Raw genomic sequence first — 18352 nt, 5'->3', positions numbered from 1 at the left:
AGATCTCCTCGAGGAGACCACCTTTACCTGTCTCTTCTTTCCGACAATGCCATTCCAAACACACCTGCTACTCACACCATCCAAACATCAACTCAAACACCCGAATTCCTTTCGTTTGAAACCATTTCCACATGAAGGCCGTCCCTGTCGTACTTCTGTTGTTTCTGCGACAAACATACGCTACTGACATATTCATGTCCTCTGGTTTGTAAAATGACTGCAAATATATGTTTGTGATTAAAACCAAAATAAAACTGAAAATTTCAGCAAGGGTTACATTCTGCGAGTGTAACCAACTTAAAATATGTATAACGGTAAGAAAACTTCTTGTAAGTTATTATTGTGCTGAGTTATAGTGTACGTTTTGATTCTGAACTTGAGTTTTTTAGAAAAAAAGAAATTCATATAGCTAATAAGATTGTTAACTATCTTTGGGAATTGATTTTTTTTACACGAAAACAAATTAAGTTCGTTAAAGTGCCATGGCCAGAAAATATTTGAAACTAGTAGGTGTATAGACCCAAATTACCAAACATAATTTATAGAATTTTATTAAGAATATTGTGTTTACATTCTCAGTTATATACCTGCATTTAGAATAGTTTGTTTATGTTGAAAGTGATTGATTATATATATTTTAAACACAACAAGAAAACTTGGTCTCTTCTAAGTCCATCTCTAGCCGGGGATGGCAGGACCCAGCTGCGAGGGCATCACGGCACTGCGCGTGACCCAGCCTCGCCTCCAGACCTGCTGTGTGGTCCAGCCCAGCCTCCACGGAGAGACACGCTACATTTGTGACATCCTAGCTCATTGGCCAGGCATTCACGTTTCATACCTGATAATTCTGTTGATTTCCTCACGGAAAACTTTGTTTGTAAAATGGAAATTTTTCAACGTATTGCAGCGGCTGCTGTTACCGTTTCAAATATGCGCGCGTTTTCCGACCTCCCGTCAGTCATAGGTCCCCTTCCCATTTCCTCCCCTCCTTCTTGTTATGTGCCTTTACTCCCCCTACCTCACCGGGGCTCTTGCGCAGTGGCGTAGGCAGGAGGCTTTATAGTGTTGATCCGCCGTCGGACGGGGGAGTCTTCTTCGTCCTCAGTCCGTCGCAGAATTAGGGTTTTGTGCTTCAGCTCCTGCTGAATACTTTGTCTGCGATGTGATAGTTTTGCCGGTAACTAATCGCACGAGATCACCAACCGCCATGGTTTTGCAACGGCTGCGGTGTTAGTATGGTCTAGGTAGCGCAAGGGTAGCCGCTTTTTTTTTTTTTTTAACGGTAGCAGCAGCCGCTGCAGTATGTTTAATTTTGGTATTTTTGTTTATTGATAACCCCGAATTGTGTATGTGTGTAGGTGGCGGCGGGGGTGGGGGGGGGGGAGCTTACCCGGATGATGTCGAAGATGAAGTTGCCCGAGCCGCCGCCGCTGCCGCCGCCGGCGCCGCCGCCGAAGCTCGTGAGGCGCTTGTTGCGCGCTTCGTCCGCGTCCTCCGAGCCCTCGGCGAAGTTGTCGTCCGGCGCCGCCGCGCGCGCCTCGTCGCCGCTGGCTGCGGGCTGCAGGTCCGTGAAGCCGGCGGGGGGAGGCACGCGCGCCTCCCACACCCGGGACTCTGCCCCCGAGAGCTGGTTCTCACCCGGGTCCTGCCAGGGCGCCCCCACAAGACCCACGTCAACACCCCTCCTCACCCTGCAACCGCCCTGTCGCTTCACCCCAAGCAACACCGCGGTCGACAATCCACCCTCGCACTCACAATAAAAAAATGAATATATTTATTCTAATTAATAAACAAAAATAAATGCTTCTTCAAAGAAAATGAACTCACGTAGGCAACAGCTAACTAAACAATGAAGAAAGTTACCGGAACCGGTAACAACTCCTCTCTCCACCTCGTGTGCCCTTCAAACCCTGCAGCTATCTGCTGAGCGAAGCCAGCTCATGATCATCAGACTAAAACATTCTCACTCACCGAGTTTCATTTCTATAGTTTTTTTTATCGAAATTTTAAGCACTTAAAAACGAACATAGAACAAAAGGAAAGCATTTGTATTAAAATAAAGAACATAAAATTTTTGAAAACAAAATTAATCATGCAAAAAACAATACCTTTGAAACACATATACACTTACATGGTGTTCACATTGTCCCACAACGAAATGCATTGTTTTAACTCAACAAAAGTATGTGTTAAAGTTCTCAAAAACAAATTTAATTTTCAAACATTTTAAGTAAACATTTTCAGAAAAATTTAACTTGCTTACTCGTATACTAAAAAAAAAAAAAAATTCTTTAATAATCACACACAATTCTCACGAGAGCTTGTGGGCGTAATCGCCACTATTAGCTACACTCGGGATATTACAGAAATTCACTTTGCTGCTGACGTTATTTTCCGAGCAGTTTCGTCGCAGGACAACCCTCTTACACTCGTCCAACAAACAACGAAAGACGACACATTGCTCATGCTCACGAACAACAACAACAACAACATCAACAACACAGCGACAAGAAACAACAAAACAAAAAGGAACGCCGGTGGGCGTGGTTAATGAGGACGCCTCCTCCACCAGCAGCCAGTAAGAGCGGAGGCGACGTGTGTTCCATATCTGTCAATCATATGGAATGAAAGGTACCTATGTCGGTCCCCCGCGGGCAGTCCCTCGACCCCTCCACAGAGAAGACGTCCCATAGCCGTCAGCTCGTATGGGACGGGCAGGGCACTTGGTGACCGGCCAGCCTCCGCGGCCAGCCGTGTTACTGGGTTAGTGTCGGGCCACCACCTGTACCTCGACACAGCCACCACCTACCCCTCAACCACTACCTCCACCTCAACCACCACAACCTCCACCTCAACTACAACCTCCACCTCAACCACAAGAAAAAAGGGGGGTGTCTAAGTCGGTATACGGACGATAATTTTACGTGATAACGTCATAAGAAAAACATCGATGAAAAATTTCATACTTTTTTAATTTTCAAATTAATATTTACAGTTTTTTTTGCAAAATTTTAATTTAAATAATTTGTCTAAATATAATCACTAACAATTTAGCTATAGAAATAAACTGAAATCAAAATCAATGTCAATAATTTTGTTAATGTTGAAATGGCGATATTGGACAAATAAATCAAAATTTTTTAAATTGCTGCTTTTAAAAAGCCCGCCTCAACCTGTTTTTATATTATAGAATATTTTCTCGCACGGTGATTGGCCGGTTCTTTCGCGCTCGGGCTCAGGCGGAACGTGACAATGAGTCTTGCTTTTTTCCGCGCGTGCAGCCGGCGTTCATCGATTTATAAGACGTTATCACGTCAAAATAAAAATCTACCATAACCCTTTACTAGCCCCTGATATTTCAATGAAATTTGTGGCAGTTAGTATATACTAATGACTACGAGACAAGTCAGGGAAATATTAAAAAAAAAAAAATTCCTGGCCTATGGTAAAGAGATACGTTATAATTTCCCGGGATCATTTTAGGGCGATGGGAAAAACAAAAAAAAAAAAAAAACACGAGACCGGTACTCGTACCCAAGTACCTAGCGGATGCGACATCGCATATGTTCCGTAACTGCCTCCTACCTACGCATAAAAAAAAATATCCCCGGCAGTAAATTATTTGATCCTGTAATGACAACGTCATGTACTTTGAATTTGGCGCGGCGCGGTCGTCACCCCTCCTACCCATTCCCCTCCTTTCCCCTTTAGATACGTCACGATTCCTTCTCCTTCCAACTGGTAAACGATCCCCCACCCTTCAGGTTTACGGCGCTTGTGCTGTTCCCCTTCTGGGGCGCGGCATTCGAGGAATTTCGGCGCTGGGTCTCGAGGCCTGTTAAGCTGTAGCCACCGACAGTGTCGGCTCACTTGGCATTCGAGCAGCATGCAGTTCCTTTGGAAACTCTTTAAGTCAGTAAAGAGTCAGTCGCACGGAGTATTTCGAATGTGGTTTCCCCTCGTGACCGCATTGTGGGCGCCAAGATCTCACCAAGATCTCACAAAGATCTCTCACTTCCTCATGCAGCCCCAGCACTGAGGAGCTACCTCACTGGCACGATGTTTGTGGTGTTTCGTGATAAGTAAATTAAATATTCCCTTGTCTCACCCACAAAATAAGAATCGATAACACACACAACTCGCGGTTCTATTGGTACAAAAAAAAATGCTAAGAAACAAATGTGTCATTTTTTTCCATTACATCATTCTCACTGTTATTTTAGAAAACCTAGTCCAATGATGGACAAAAGAAAAAAAGATAAAAATAAGCTTATACAAGCACTATTTTGGACTAAGAATTACAAACATGATTACTAGTGATTCTGCACTCATGTGTTTGCAAAAAGTTTTTTTTTTAACTACAAGCCCCCCCAAAGTGTGTTACAAAAAATATACACAAATTAATTGCAAAAGAAGGTGCACAAGTGTTTGAAATCCAGCCGGTCACCATAACTGTTCACCAAAAAATTACTGTATCTGGTTATGCTAAACTTCAAAGGCCGTTTCATGCCTGGAGAAATATTGAATTGTTCTTTGGCTGCTGTGTTTTTTCATAACTGGTTCACGTTTTCCGCTTGACCATAAGAAGCTGATTTTGTTTTTGGGTCGGATGGCGTAACATTAATAGACATATTTTTTATGTTTCATGAATGGATACCTTGGAAATATTCTCATTAATTTTAGGTAAGAAAAATATAACAAGATCTATACATTTATGTTAAGAAACTCTGTGCATTATTTTGAGACCAAAATTATACAAAGGCTGAATAACAAGAAACACATGTCAAAATTTTTTAAATTCAGAATACCAGCAGTCAAAGAACAAACAAAAGTGGTTTAAATATACAATGGACAATGAATAATAGCCTGAAGGAAGCAGAAAAACTTTCATAAAAAACTATTTTTAAAATACAGAATCTTTTTTCTAACATCACTGTCTATTGTCGCGGTATTTATATTTGCACTAAGCATCACCTCTGAGAAGCTCCTACTATAGCTAAGTATATTGTCGCGGGTTGAAATTTTGCAGGGTTGTTGAAATCAAATTTAGGGACTTTACTGACGGGACTCTGGGCTGGCTGCTCTGTTCACTCGTCAGCGCAAGTGGCGTGACCATGTAATTGGGGCACGGGGCCGGCGCGGCGCGCTGCGGGCTTGCAGAATTTTGTTTGTTTGTTTGGCCGCGCGCTGGCGCAGCCACGGGCCGCAGTTACTGGGGCGCGCTGTCGTAACAAGCCGCGCGGTGTGGCCTGCACATTGGGGTAGAGGGGGGGTAGTCTTCCCAGGTGTTCTAGTTAGTTGTTTAGTAAATTTGACTTCAATAACGAGCTTTTGTTATGGTAGGCGCGGCAGGGCGCGCGAATTTAAGCGCAAGTGAGTGGTGACTCGGGGCTCACTCAGGCGGAGGCTATGCGTCTCACCTGTGGTCACGAGTTGTTAGTTCGTTCGTGATGTAGGAATTCAGGCTCACTCAGGCGGAGGCTATGCGTCTCACCTGTGGTCACGAGTTGTTAGTTCGTTCGTGATGTAGGAATTCAAGCTTTCGGGCGGAAGCTATGGTCGACGCCAGAGGCCACGAGTCGTTTAATTTAAGTTAGGTCATAATGTAGTCGTCAAGCTTTCGGGCGGAGGCTATGGCCCTCGTCAGGGGTCACGCGTCATAGTTTTTAAAATGTAATGTTCGTTCGGGATTTCAAGGGCAGGAGAGGCCCCTACGTTATTTTTTTTAAAGTAATCGATCAAGAAAGGCTTTTCGGAAAATGTGAGTATGGACTTATCTTTGTTTTAATTTTAAGTATTAATTATGATTTGAGGTATTCGGAAGGACTAGGGAAGTGTTTAGTGAAGTTCTCTCATTCTCTCTCTTGTAAGGTCGTTCAATCGTTAAGGAAGTAAAGAGATTATTGTTTTAAATTGTAATCCCGCTATTTAAATGTTCTTTAAAATGATGTTGAGTATTTGACTTTAAGAATAAAATAATTTTAATTAAGTATTATGTTATTTTGCAAAATCTCCTTAGTTCAGCTCTCACCAGACATCCTGTACGGGATGACGAACCTATGATCCTAGGTACAGTAAAGTATTTTATGAAGTTAAGACTAGTTGATGCCAAGCGAGTTGTTTCTATGTAAAGAGCTACGATGCTCGCCCCCCCTCTGAAGGTGGATCGTGACAGAAATGGCGGTGGCACCGGCTAGGTGCACGTGACAGAAATGGTGGAGGCGCCGGGTAGGTTCTATTTCTGGAGAGAGAGAGAGGTAGATTTTTATGTTTATTATTAAGTTAGTTTCAGCTTCTGATAGCAGGTTATTAAGAGTTTACTTGAGGAGAGGATTACGGAATTTTAGTCTATAGTGGAGGAAGTCTTTGAGATTTTTTTTTTGACGTAACAGATGTTTATTTGAGGATACTTGTAAGGATAAAGTTTATAGTGATAAGTTGTTTTAAGTCGTTGAATTTATTGTAGATTTATATCGGGGATTATTACGTGAGGAGAATACGTTATAAGTTAAATGCTTATTAGAGATAATGCAAGTGGTTTAATTTAATTGAAGTTCATTTTAAGATTGTAGGTTAAGAGAATTATAATTTAAAATAAAGTTTTTTGTCGTAAATAGGAATTATTTTCAAGAGAAGTTTGTTTTGTTTTCGTGCGCGTAGGAGACGAGACGTACGAATTAAATCAGTCGAGGGAAGGATAAACGTTAGAAAGGAATTAAAGAGAAAACGAGAGTTTATGTAAAAGAGAGTTATAGAATTTATAGTGATGTTTTGTTTTAATTAGAAAAATGTTGAGAGTTGTTTCAGAACGACACGTCAGTGGACGTGGCAGAGTGAACACGTGACGGGGAGGTGCTGAGACCTAGCCGAGAACGGAGGAACCGCAAGCGAGGGTTGGCGCACCTGATGGAATTCGGTGACGTCACGGGCTCATACGGAGACGTGGACAGGCCGTGACCTTGTTTTGATCAGCTGTACGGTAACTTAGCGATAAGAAAATAGACTATTGGTTAAATAAATTTAAATTTAAGTGTGTTTTAGGAGAAGAGGAACTTTCAGTATGTAAGTAATTTATTTTAAGAAGTGTATGATGTATAGGCTAGAAGTGTTTCGTTGTAAGTTGTTTATGTTTTTGTTAGTTAAATTCTACCTCGGTTTTAAAAATATTTTTTTGGGATTTGTAAACATTATTAAGGAGGTACACTATAAAATCGATAAGCATTGAGAAAAGTGGGAAGGATAGTTTTTGTGTGTAGAGGGAATTTACTCCAAGGGAACAGAGAGACAAAATTAATGTTTTCATTAGGGCGAGGGACCCTAAGGTGAGGCGTTGTGTCCCTGGGAAGAAAGGGAATTGTAGCGCAGACCATAGGAGATGGGCTGGCTACGTGAATTAAGGGTTAGGAGAATCCTGAGAGTTGTGAGTAGTTTGGGGCAGGAGTTCCCCATGGTAGTACCGAAGTGGCTATCCTGTATGGGATAGGGTACCATTTCAATGAAGTTTGTTGGTGGGGTTAGAGCCCCCTGTGTAGTGGGCCTATAGCAGATAGGCACTACAGTGAAATTTTTGGTTATTTTGTGAGGTAAATTCCCTGGAGGTTAAGTAAGATTGGATTCAGTTAGGAAGGAGGGAAATGAGAAACATTGCTGTAGAGAGTTAGTGTACTTGCCTAATGTGAAATTGAATTTTACTAAATTAATTTAGGAGAAAGTTTTGTTCGGTAAATAAATAATAATGGAAGGGAATTAATTAATTTTTTTTGAGTAAGGTGTTTTAAGTAATGAAATAAAATAATGTGAAGAAGTTTGAATAATTGGGGAGGAATTTCTTTAAGAGTTTAGATAATTGTTTTTGAATTTATTGAGATATTCAGCCAGTGGAGTTTGAGTTTGAGAGATACAGTGAGATTTTAAGGAAATCGGTTGTTTATTAATTAGGACAAATGAGATTTTTTGATTAAGAGTCAGTAAGCATAGTTAAAATTTACGACATGATATTTGTTGACAGTTTACAGTTATTAAGGAGAAAACAGAGTAATCTATTTATTTTTATTTTAATGGTTTGAAGATAAGATTATGAATTTTTTTTGGAAGTTTCTTTGGCATGTTGGAATAATTTTTTTTGATTTTTAGAATTTACAGAGAAAATTTAATTGATTTACATTAGTTTGGAAGTATGGAGGTTTAGTGTTCGATTAGCCCTAACTTGATGGTCGGATCTCAAAAGAATGCCGTAAAACCGATAGCCAATTGAGAGGAATGCGGTAGGCGCTTGTGTAGAGAGGGGTTGTGGGAAAACTCCTTGGGACTGATGGCAGATCAGGGGCCCTAAATAGTGTGTGATGCTGTAAAACCAGTGCAGGGAAAGCCTGGTATGCTTAAATTTTTGGGCACAGGTTATGTAAACCTGGGGTTCCATGGGATTTAGTCATGTTAGCTGCTGTGAGACATTAAGAGTTCCAGGCTCCATAGTAAAGTCAATGTAAATTTTTGTTTTCTTAAAATAATAAATTTGTTTTTAATTTTTTTGAGATATTTGATTTGTAACAGTGAATACAGACCCCGAGGAATAAGAGTTGTCATGCTGTGAGAGGAGAAGGTGGTAGGCCTAAAAGGGTACAGGCACCACAGAGGTTATTTGTATTGCATAATTTAAATATAAGGAAACTTGAGAATTTGAAATTTTGTTGTTGGTTTGTACACCCATAAGAAGAGTATAGGCAGAATTTTTATTGTTATGAGATGTCTAATTTAATTGAAAAGAAGAAAGTTTAAAGATGCAAGGTAACATTATTATTGTAATAATTGAAAGAGATTAAGAGGTAGAGAGAAATAGGCAGTTTTTGTTTGTAAGTACTAAAGTTTACAAATAGAAATTTAGTAACTAAGAATGAATAATAAGTTAAGTCTAGTGTAAAAGTTTTTTTTAAGTTTGTTAAGTTAAGAGTCACAAGTAAATTTTTTTTTAGAGAGAATGTCTTTGATAGGAAGTATTAGAAACTTATGGGAATTTTAGGGTAACATAAATAATGTAGGTAATGAATAATAAATAGATGGTAGGTCTTAAGTTAGGATTAACATTTGAAGCAGAATTTAATTAAGAAGAAGGAAAATAAATAGGCCTAATGAAAAGAACAAAAAAGGATTTTATGGTAAAGCATTTTTTTTAAGTAATAAACAATGAATAATAATGTTGTTTCAGGGTAATGTGTACTAATAATACAATTTTTTTTTAGGACCAAAGAACAGGAATTATGTAATTTAAATTAACATGTATTTTTGAAACTGTTACAGATTCCTTAAGATGAGCTGAGCAGCAGTCCAGTTTACAAGATGACAAGAGTTCGAGAGACAAGATACAAGATCACTGAAACAAGAGCCAAGACTGAAGATTCAAGAGAAGAGAAAGCTGGCAGCCATGGACTTACAAGTGGAGATTAATAAGGTCATGTAAAGTTTTATTTTTTTTTATGGAAGACAGTAACTGGAGTTTTTTTTTGTTATAAACATTATTTACAGAACTTTTTAGGTTATAGTAATGTAATGGAACTAGTGAGTTGTGGTAGCTGTCAAAAAGAACTAATACCTTAAGTTTAATTTTTAAAGTTAATTTTCTTAATTTACAGAGGGATTAGTAGTTTTTTTTAAACCTTATTTAGGTTGGAATTTAAATACAATAGCTTATTATAAATGTGTACGAACAGTTCAAGTTCACAGTACTGATAGGTAGGTCAGATGATCTTATTGATTTTGATGATTTGTTGTTTTGAGTTGATTTTTAAGTGTTGTGAATTAGACAATGAAATAGTTCTGAAAACTTAAATTATTTCAAGCTAAGAAATAGTAAAGTTAATTGTAACTCAAAGGACACCAGAATTTAATTTTTTTTTGAATTAGTAATGTTTGAAAATTTTATACTTTACAAGAAAGGTTATAAACAAACAGATCGGATGGAACAAGGATGCAGTAAATCACAATTTCATTTAGAATTATTGATTAGCTTTTGAGGTTATGAAGTAAAAGTAATTATAGTTTAAAAGTTTGAATAAAAAAAAAATGTTTTTTTTTATTTGTTTGAAATAGAAAGTTTAAAAGTTAATTAGTCATGATCTAGGTGGGTGATGGGGTGGGAATTGGCCACTCTTTTTCCCTATAACCTCCCTAACATGGCCTTCTATTACAACTAACAGAAATAAAGAAGAAGAAAAATGAAGAATTATTAGTTAGAATGTTTCTTTCATGAAGATACCTGATGAACTTTTACTGTTTGGAAGAATAGAAGCAAGGTTAGTCAGATATTTTTACTCAGAAGAAGAAGAAGATAAAGCAGTTTTATGACTCGACAAGCCAGAGATTGGTGTTTCCCCTCTGCGCTTCTATTGACTACGTTGTTTACTCTCATGGGATAGCTGGTTCGGCACCATGGAGAGAGATTGGTGGGCATTGTGGTTGCCCCCAGAAGAAAAGAAGAGTAGAAGAGGTTATGGGTGGGTCATGTGAACTGACCTTCAACCCAGTTACTTCGTGGGGACTATTTGCTGTATAGAGAAGATCAAGACTCAAGAGTTAGGGAAAATCATTGGAGGTCATGTTTCCCTTCCTTAAGTTTTTCCTATCAAATTATTTGCCTGATTAGATTATGCTAAGGGTGGGATACTTTATGTTAGCAGTTGAATTAATTAATTTTATTTTTTTGTGTGTTTGCATCCTTGCCCATCGATTGCAGTTTAGTAGTTAGTTTTGTATTTGTCAGGCGTGATGGTAATGCCTGTTGATGATGTTTCAGAATTGTAATCTGTTCGTGATGAGGATGGCACAACTCCGAAGCAGATGTGGGGAGAAGTTGTGAGCTGCCCTGGAAGCCAGTCCAGTAGCTGTTGGAGTTGAGTGGTGTTTGCTGATGGCCAGCCCAGGGAGCTACTCTTCTCGACAACACTGACTTCGAGGAGTTGCACCAACCTTCACGAGATAAGAGTTTAATTAATTGAAACACTGTAAGGACACTTAATTTTTTTTGAAGAACGAAAGAAGTATGGTAATAAACGGAAACCGAAAAAAAAAAATAATAATAATTATCAAGAATTTGCACATTGTTTAACGAATACTGAGAAACTAAGAACAGTAATTTAATTTGTAAAGAGAGCTTCACTAACAGAACAATTTTTTTAGAATTGAGAACTCGAGCCTCTGAAGGTTCCTGTGAGAACAAACCAGATAAAAGTTTTACATTTAATTTTATGAATACTTGTTGTTTTAAAATAAATCTTATGCAGAATCTAGATGTATGTTCAGACAGCAAGGAACTAAGAAAATTATTATTTTTGTGAAATGAGGAATTTATAGTTATGGTTTAATGGAAAAAGACAATTTGTAATTTTGAGGTAGCTCGATGGGGCTCGAGCTCTGTGAGGGGAGGGTTATGTCGCGGGTTGAAATTTTGCAGGGTTGTTGAAATCAAATTTAGGGACTTTACTGACGGGACTCTGGGCTGGCTGCTCTGTTCACTCGTCAGCGCAAGTGGCGTGACCATGTAATTGGGGCACGGGGCCGGCGCGGCGCGCTGCGGGCTTGCAGAATTTTGTTTGTTTGTTTGGCCGCGCGCTGGCGCAGCCACGGGCCGCAGTTACTGGGGCGCGCTGTCGTAACAAGCCGCGCGGTGTGGCCTGCACATTGGGGTAGAGGGGGGGTAGTCTTCCCAGGTGTTCTAGTTAGTTGTTTAGTAAATTTGACTTCAATAACGAGCTTTTGTTATGGTAGGCGCGGCAGGGCGCGCGAATTTAAGCGCAAGTGAGTGGTGACTCGGGGCTCACTCAGGCGGAGGCTATGCGTCTCACCTGTGGTCACGAGTTGTTAGTTCGTTCGTGATGTAGGAATTCAGGCTCACTCAGGCGGAGGCTATGCGTCTCACCTGTGGTCACGAGTTGTTAGTTCGTTCGTGATGTAGGAATTCAAGCTTTCGGGCGGAAGCTATGGTCGACGCCAGAGGCCACGAGTCGTTTAATTTAAGTTAGGTCATAATGTAGTCGTCAAGCTTTCGGGCGGAGGCTATGGCCCTCGTCAGGGGTCACGCGTCATAGTTTTTAAAATGTAATGTTCGTTCGGGATTTCAAGGGCAGGAGAGGCCCCTACGTTATTTTTTTTAAAGTAATCGATCAAGAAAGGCTTTTCGGAAAATGTGAGTATGGACTTATCTTTGTTTTAATTTTAAGTATTAATTATGATTTGAGGTATTCGGAAGGACTAGGGAAGTGTTTAGTGAAGTTCTCTCATTCTCTCTCTTGTAAGGTCGTTCAATCGTTAAGGAAGTAAAGAGATTATTGTTTTAAATTGTAATCCCGCTATTTAAATGTTCTTTAAAATGATGTTGAGTATTTGACTTTAAGAATAAAATAATTTTAATTAAGTATTATGTTATTTTGCAAAATCTCCTTAGTTCAGCTCTCACCAGACATCCTGTACGGGATGACGAACCTATGATCCTAGGTACAGTAAAGTATTTTATGAAGTTAAGACTAGTTGATGCCAAGCGAGTTGTTTCTATGTAAAGAGCTACGATGCTCGCCCCCCCTCTGAAGGTGGATCGTGACAGAAATGGCGGTGGCACCGGCTAGGTGCACGTGACAATATGTTGGTCACAAACTAATGGTCCCATCTAAAAACATCCATTTTTGTTTTCCTGCTTTTACTAAAGAGAAGCTAATAATCATAGTTATACACTGCTTTCAATAGTTAAATAATTGCATATTAAGGGTTATGAATTTTACTTAAATTATAAATGATTGTCTTTATGTTTATATGTACAGAGCAAACTAAGTTTTATCTAACAATTATATATTAATAAGCCATTATTAATTCTTAAATTAATAAAAACAACTATCTTCTTTTGTTTAAATGTTGTTAATTAATCTTAGTTCAAAGACTTTTGAAGAGTTTAAAACAATTTAAACACTTAAAAAATCAGAAAATTTAAAGGTTACGTTAGCACATTCCAAAATATCGGACTTTTAATTTTTTTCTGAAAAAATTCTAGTAAACACGTAATAAGTTAAAAAAACATTTTTAAAATTAATTATAAATTATAAAAAATATTTAATAAATCAAATATTTACAGTTAGTATTAAACTACAAACTGTATTAACTTTGAATATCAGATGAAATTGATTTAGTATTTGAGATACAATTTTTTTTAAAAAGTAATTTTATATTAAATATCAAAGGAAAGTAAGAATTTAAAAACGAAACAAAAAGTATTCACTTAATATTTAACGATTTAAATGTCAAACTCCTTACTTAAAATTACTCCAGTTACAATAAGATTATGTTGATTTGTAATACGTCATAAAATATTGACGTCGACATACGCAATACATGTTTGCGGGAACACAAGAACTGTCCGCGATACTCTGCATGTATTTACTACGCGTATTTACTATACACCATGTACAGATCTTATATCCCCGTATTTGTCGGAATTTCTTTAAAACCATATGTGCACATGCAAGGGTACGATAATTGTCTTTGATTTTCAGAAAACTTTATTTACGAGTTCTATAAAAATTTACTAATTGGAATGTAATTGTTTATGTGCAGTATTAACGATAAGTGGGTTTAAGTTTTAGTTGTATTTTACTTAAAAGCACATGATAAAACCACCAAGCTACATTAATAACAAGCATAGAATTAAAACACCACCACACAACTTTCACAAACATAATACAAGCACCTAAATATGAGAAAACTTAAGTAAATTTTTTGGTTGAAATATTCACAGATTGTTCTTCAATGGTCATTAGTTCATTAATTTATGCATTTTTTTAAAAGTAGTCATATTTTTCTACTAGTGGTAATAAGAAATATTAGTAATGAAAAATGATTTCTGAATGACAAAAGAGTATAACTTCTCATACGTGTTGCCATTTAGATAAAAAAGAGAAGTAAAGGTTAACGCGAGAAAGAAAGTTGCCTCTGAGATTAGAGAAACCTTGTATACAATTTACTACTACCTCTTTGTGATGCCTGTAAGTTTTCTCTCGGCAAATCTTTCAATCAGAACAGACTCTGTGAACATTTTAAAGTAAAATTTATTGTGACATCTGATCATATGGGAGACTTCGTACATCCGCAGGGATTTCACTTTTATTGGCATGTATATACTATAAATACTATAAATGTCACTCAACTTGGTTTCAACTTGTTTTTATGGGAGTGAAAGACTTAGTTCTTTTAATAATAGTATCATGCCATTTTTATTTTTAACTGGAATCAAATATGGGTATACTTAATAATGCTTCCATGCAAAAAGTAAAAGCCATTTTCTAGATATTCTTTAGTGACGTTATTGGAAATTACAAGAAACGTGTAAACTATTTCTTGGAGACTACGATGTAAGTTATTTCTCGAAGAAACTTGGTAATGGATTAGTCAAACAAAACACTGGGGAAATGATCCAAACTTGTTTTCTTTAAGCCATTGTTAATTGATTCAGACAGTATTATAACTATATTCGGCTGACTGTGAAGAAGTTTTGTAAGTTACACTAATGTTGGGATATAGTTGTGAATTGAGAAGCTAATGCATTGTTTGAACAGCTACTGATTATTTACATACAACAGGTGATGGAAATATATACACATAACAGACAAGGCCAAAATGAGTGCAAACATTTATCAAAGTTATTTGTTATACATTGAAGAATAAACACTTTTCTGAATGGTAAATCTAATGTTCTATAAAAAATGTTTTTTTTTCATACGAAAATTAAAGGTTACTTAAAATTTCATCGTGACTTATTAAAAATACTGTCAGCAAAATTTGTAAAAATATGTGTTGATGGTAACTGTTACTTTAAAATATAAATTGCATTGCTGTACTCGATACATACGCCATTTGATATTAATAACGTAGTTTAATTTTATGCAGAAAGTGTAAGTATGGCTCATTACAGATAACGCGTTTCTTTGAAGAATATCACTGGCAAGAAATTTTTTTTTGTAAAACACGAATGACAAACATGTAATAACATATTTTATATGTGAGCAGTTGGAACTGCCATTGGGTGATAAAAAACCCAAAGGATATTTTAGGGATTCTCAGTTTGAGAGCAGGAACACGAGGAAATTACGCCATTTGTGATCATCGAGCGATTTGTAGTCCATTACACTCTTAGAGTTATTTCTCATCTTTGACCTAACCCTGGATTGGCTATGTAGTTAATCGATACCAGTTGTAACCAAGGACGTATTGCGAGATCGAGTACTTGTAGGTATTCCTGCTTCCTGGTCCTTGCTTTGAGCCCTTACAAGCATACCCACGCAGCGCAGTTGGTTGAAGCGCTAACATTAGTTCGAGTGTTTTCAGAGTTTGGGATCCCGATGTGTGTAGAGATTCCTAAATGCAAGGTAAAAAAAAGTTTTTTGTAAGCCACCCTTTCAATCTTACCACTAACACACTCTGTTTTTTTTAAAAAAAAATATTTACTTTAAATTTACAAAGAAAACTCACTGAAACCAAAACAGGGGAATTAGTAAACTGACAAAAATAATCTTTGATTTACTGTTACTGAATTACAGTATTGTTAACGAAATATTCAATAACTCGTCAAGCAAACACAGTTTTCAAGACTTGGGAAGTGGAAACTAAGTGTGATGTTTAAGGGTGTGACTCCCATTTCAGATCATGATTTTACATTTATATTAATCACTTATCAACTTTTAGACCTTTTCAATTGTTTAACTCTCACGAAATGAAAATTTTATACAGCGCATACATTTTGAATAATTAGCTGCCAAAGTTACATTTTTAACGTTTTTGGGTTGTACAGATAAGGAGAATTTAATTTATTGCAGAACTGAAACTTTTTGGGTTTAACTTCAATGCCACTGGCTACTTCATGACATGGTTCGCATTTCTATCACAAAAACTCATTTCACGTTTCTTGGCTGTCAAAATCGTAACAAATTTTAATAATTTTTGAAATTCAAGGTAAAATTAATTAATATTTTTTTCTGAAAGAAATTCAAACCATTTCTTGAAGTAGCCAGTGGCATTGCAATCGAACCTAAAAAAAGTTTCAGTTATGCAATAAATTAAATTCTCCTTATTTGTACAACCCAAAAATAGTTAAAAATGTAGGTAACTTTGGCAGCTAATTATGCAAAAAAAGTATGCGCTGTATATATATTTTTTCATTTCGTGAATGTTAGACAGTTGATAAAAGTCTACAAGTTTATCTGTAATTGGTGTAAATATAAAATCTTGACCCGAAATGGGAGGCACCCTGGATCTGGTCGTCGCAGACACGGAGGAGAGGCGCCGCGGCCTTGACGCACGTGTTTGCACTCATCTCGGCGAGGAGAGGAGAGGAGTTAGGGGCGAGGAGGGGCGACAGCGTGACGTATGTACAAGGCGAGGCGAGTACCGCGTCAGTGGAAGTGGCCGGCACCTCGGTGCCCTGCTCGTCCTCGTCCTCGTCCTCCGAGGGGGGGAAGGTGGGCAGCACGATGCTCACCCTGCGGCTGCCCCCGGAGCCGGAGGAGTTGCCCCCGCCGCCCCCGCCGCCCCCACCGCCGCCGCCCAAGATCCCGGCGCGCAGCACCACGCGGCCGACCACTCGGAACACCCACCTCGTTATCATTTGTATTTTGCTATCGATTATCTAGAAGGGGGGGAAAAAACGGGCACACGGCATTGCAATCTCCCCGCCCGCGCCTGCCGCCGCGCGGAGTAGGCCAGCCCGCAGCGCACCGCTGTCTCGCGGGCTGGCGCACACATCACATCGCAGGGGGGGCCGTGTTCCGTTACGAGCTCCACCGCGCAATAGTCGTCTTAACTCGGAAGCGGGTTCTGAACGGGGACTTGAGTTGCGCTCGTGAGCCGAACGGAACACGGCCGAAGATCGCGTGTGACGCACACGCCCTGAGTGCACGTCACACGTTCTCACAGCCTCTGTAAAACAAACAATTATCGCGCCGACAGTTAATTTTGATTTTTCAGTTTTTAAATCAACTTGGTCTATTGTTCATTCCTACAATGTATTTTGAAGAAGAAGAAAAAGTGTGTGATATTGTAGCTTCTTCACAGATGAGAGGGCGATGGTATTGAAAGTGTGAGTTTTATAATTGACGTATTTCACCATGATAATCCGTCATACGCCAACTTTATATGAACAATTGGGGGGGGGGGGAGGTTATCTGAAACCAGTCACCTGTGTCGGTGAAGCAAAGAATCTTTGAGCACCATGGGACCATTATAAAGCCTGAATACAGTTAACAAGACTATTTGTTGGAAGTGTCATAGCCTTGGTGAAATGTTTTAACTGTGATGGATGATGAAATAACAAGGCCACCAAAAAAAAGGCAAAGAAAAAATATATAATAATTTTAAGTAGTTTTGCCATATGAAAATCTTTCTTTAATTTATAGAAATAGATATGGATAAATTAAAAGTATTTTGCTTTATGTTTAAAACAAAATTTTTTCAAATGTATATAAAGGGAAACTATTTATATAAATTATAATAATTGTAAAAAGAAGGTATTTAATATTAATATAAATCTGATTTTCACTTTGCTTACCCCAAAAAAGTTTTTATATCTTATGTTTCCTTCAATTGAATTTTCTTTATTTGAATATTTTTGGAAGGTGTCGGATGACTTGGGCGTTTTGTGAGTCTTTTTATTATAAAAAAATATTCGAAAAACGTATTTTTTTTAAATCGTTCTTTTGCCCAGCATTTACTACTGATTCTTATTTGAAGGCAAATAAAAAGTTTGTGTTTATACTTGAGATTTTTTTTAAGTAAGAGTGTAACTGAGTGATGGAAGTAAGTAGTTTTCGTCGAATAAGTGATCCAGAAACCACAATTTTTTTTATTTTTTTCATGTCTCGTGTCTGATTGGAAGTGAGTTTATGCAACGACCGATGGGAAAGATAGTTTTTTTTGGCCAGCTCGGCGGAACGAGGTACAAGGGGCGGGCTAGGCAGCCGCGCGGCGCAGCTGTGTCGCGGGTTGCGGGTCGCAGGACCCTCAGGGGCGGCCACCTACCCTGCCGAGCGCAGGGAAGTACTGCCTGATGAGGTTCAGCGTCCTCCTGTCGCGTGTGCTCCCCTGGTCCTCCGTCTCGACCAGGGGCAGTCCTTCCAGCGCGTCCTGCAACACGCGACACACGCTCCTTGCTGCCGCTGGACACACGCGCGTGCGCGGTGTGCGCCAAACAATCACAACAACACCCAGGGGCGCAACAACTAAATTTCCAAAGGGGGGGGGGGGGCATAATACCTTTCTACAAAGAATCATCGATCTCTTCTATTGAAGCGGGGGGTCCTGGGGTCCTCCCCCGGGAAAATTTGTATTT

At 38.6% G+C, this 18352-nt stretch overlaps 1 protein-coding gene across 1 annotated transcript in view; it reads right to left on the bottom strand.

Annotated features, from left to right (window-relative positions):
• Positions 1–18352, bottom strand: part of LOC134536261 (zinc finger protein AEBP2) — a 70881-nt gene that overhangs the window by 9463 nt on the left and 43066 nt on the right. The window contains exons 3-5 of the mRNA XM_063375974.1: positions 18043–18147; positions 16418–16654; positions 1391–1645 (exon numbers count right to left, since the gene is read on the bottom strand). Coding sequence (XP_063232044.1) covers positions 1391–1645; positions 16418–16654; positions 18043–18147 — 597 coding nt within the window. The remainder of the gene's footprint in view (positions 1–1390; positions 1646–16417; positions 16655–18042; positions 18148–18352) is intronic.

Source organism: Bacillus rossius, chromosome 10 (genome assembly GCF_032445375.1).
Source record: "Bacillus rossius redtenbacheri isolate Brsri chromosome 10, Brsri_v3, whole genome shotgun sequence".
Taxonomy (NCBI): Eukaryota; Metazoa; Arthropoda; class Insecta; order Phasmatodea; family Bacillidae; genus Bacillus; species Bacillus rossius.
The sequence above is the reverse complement of the archived record's forward strand: the minus strand, read 5'-3'. Positions and strand labels throughout refer to the sequence as shown.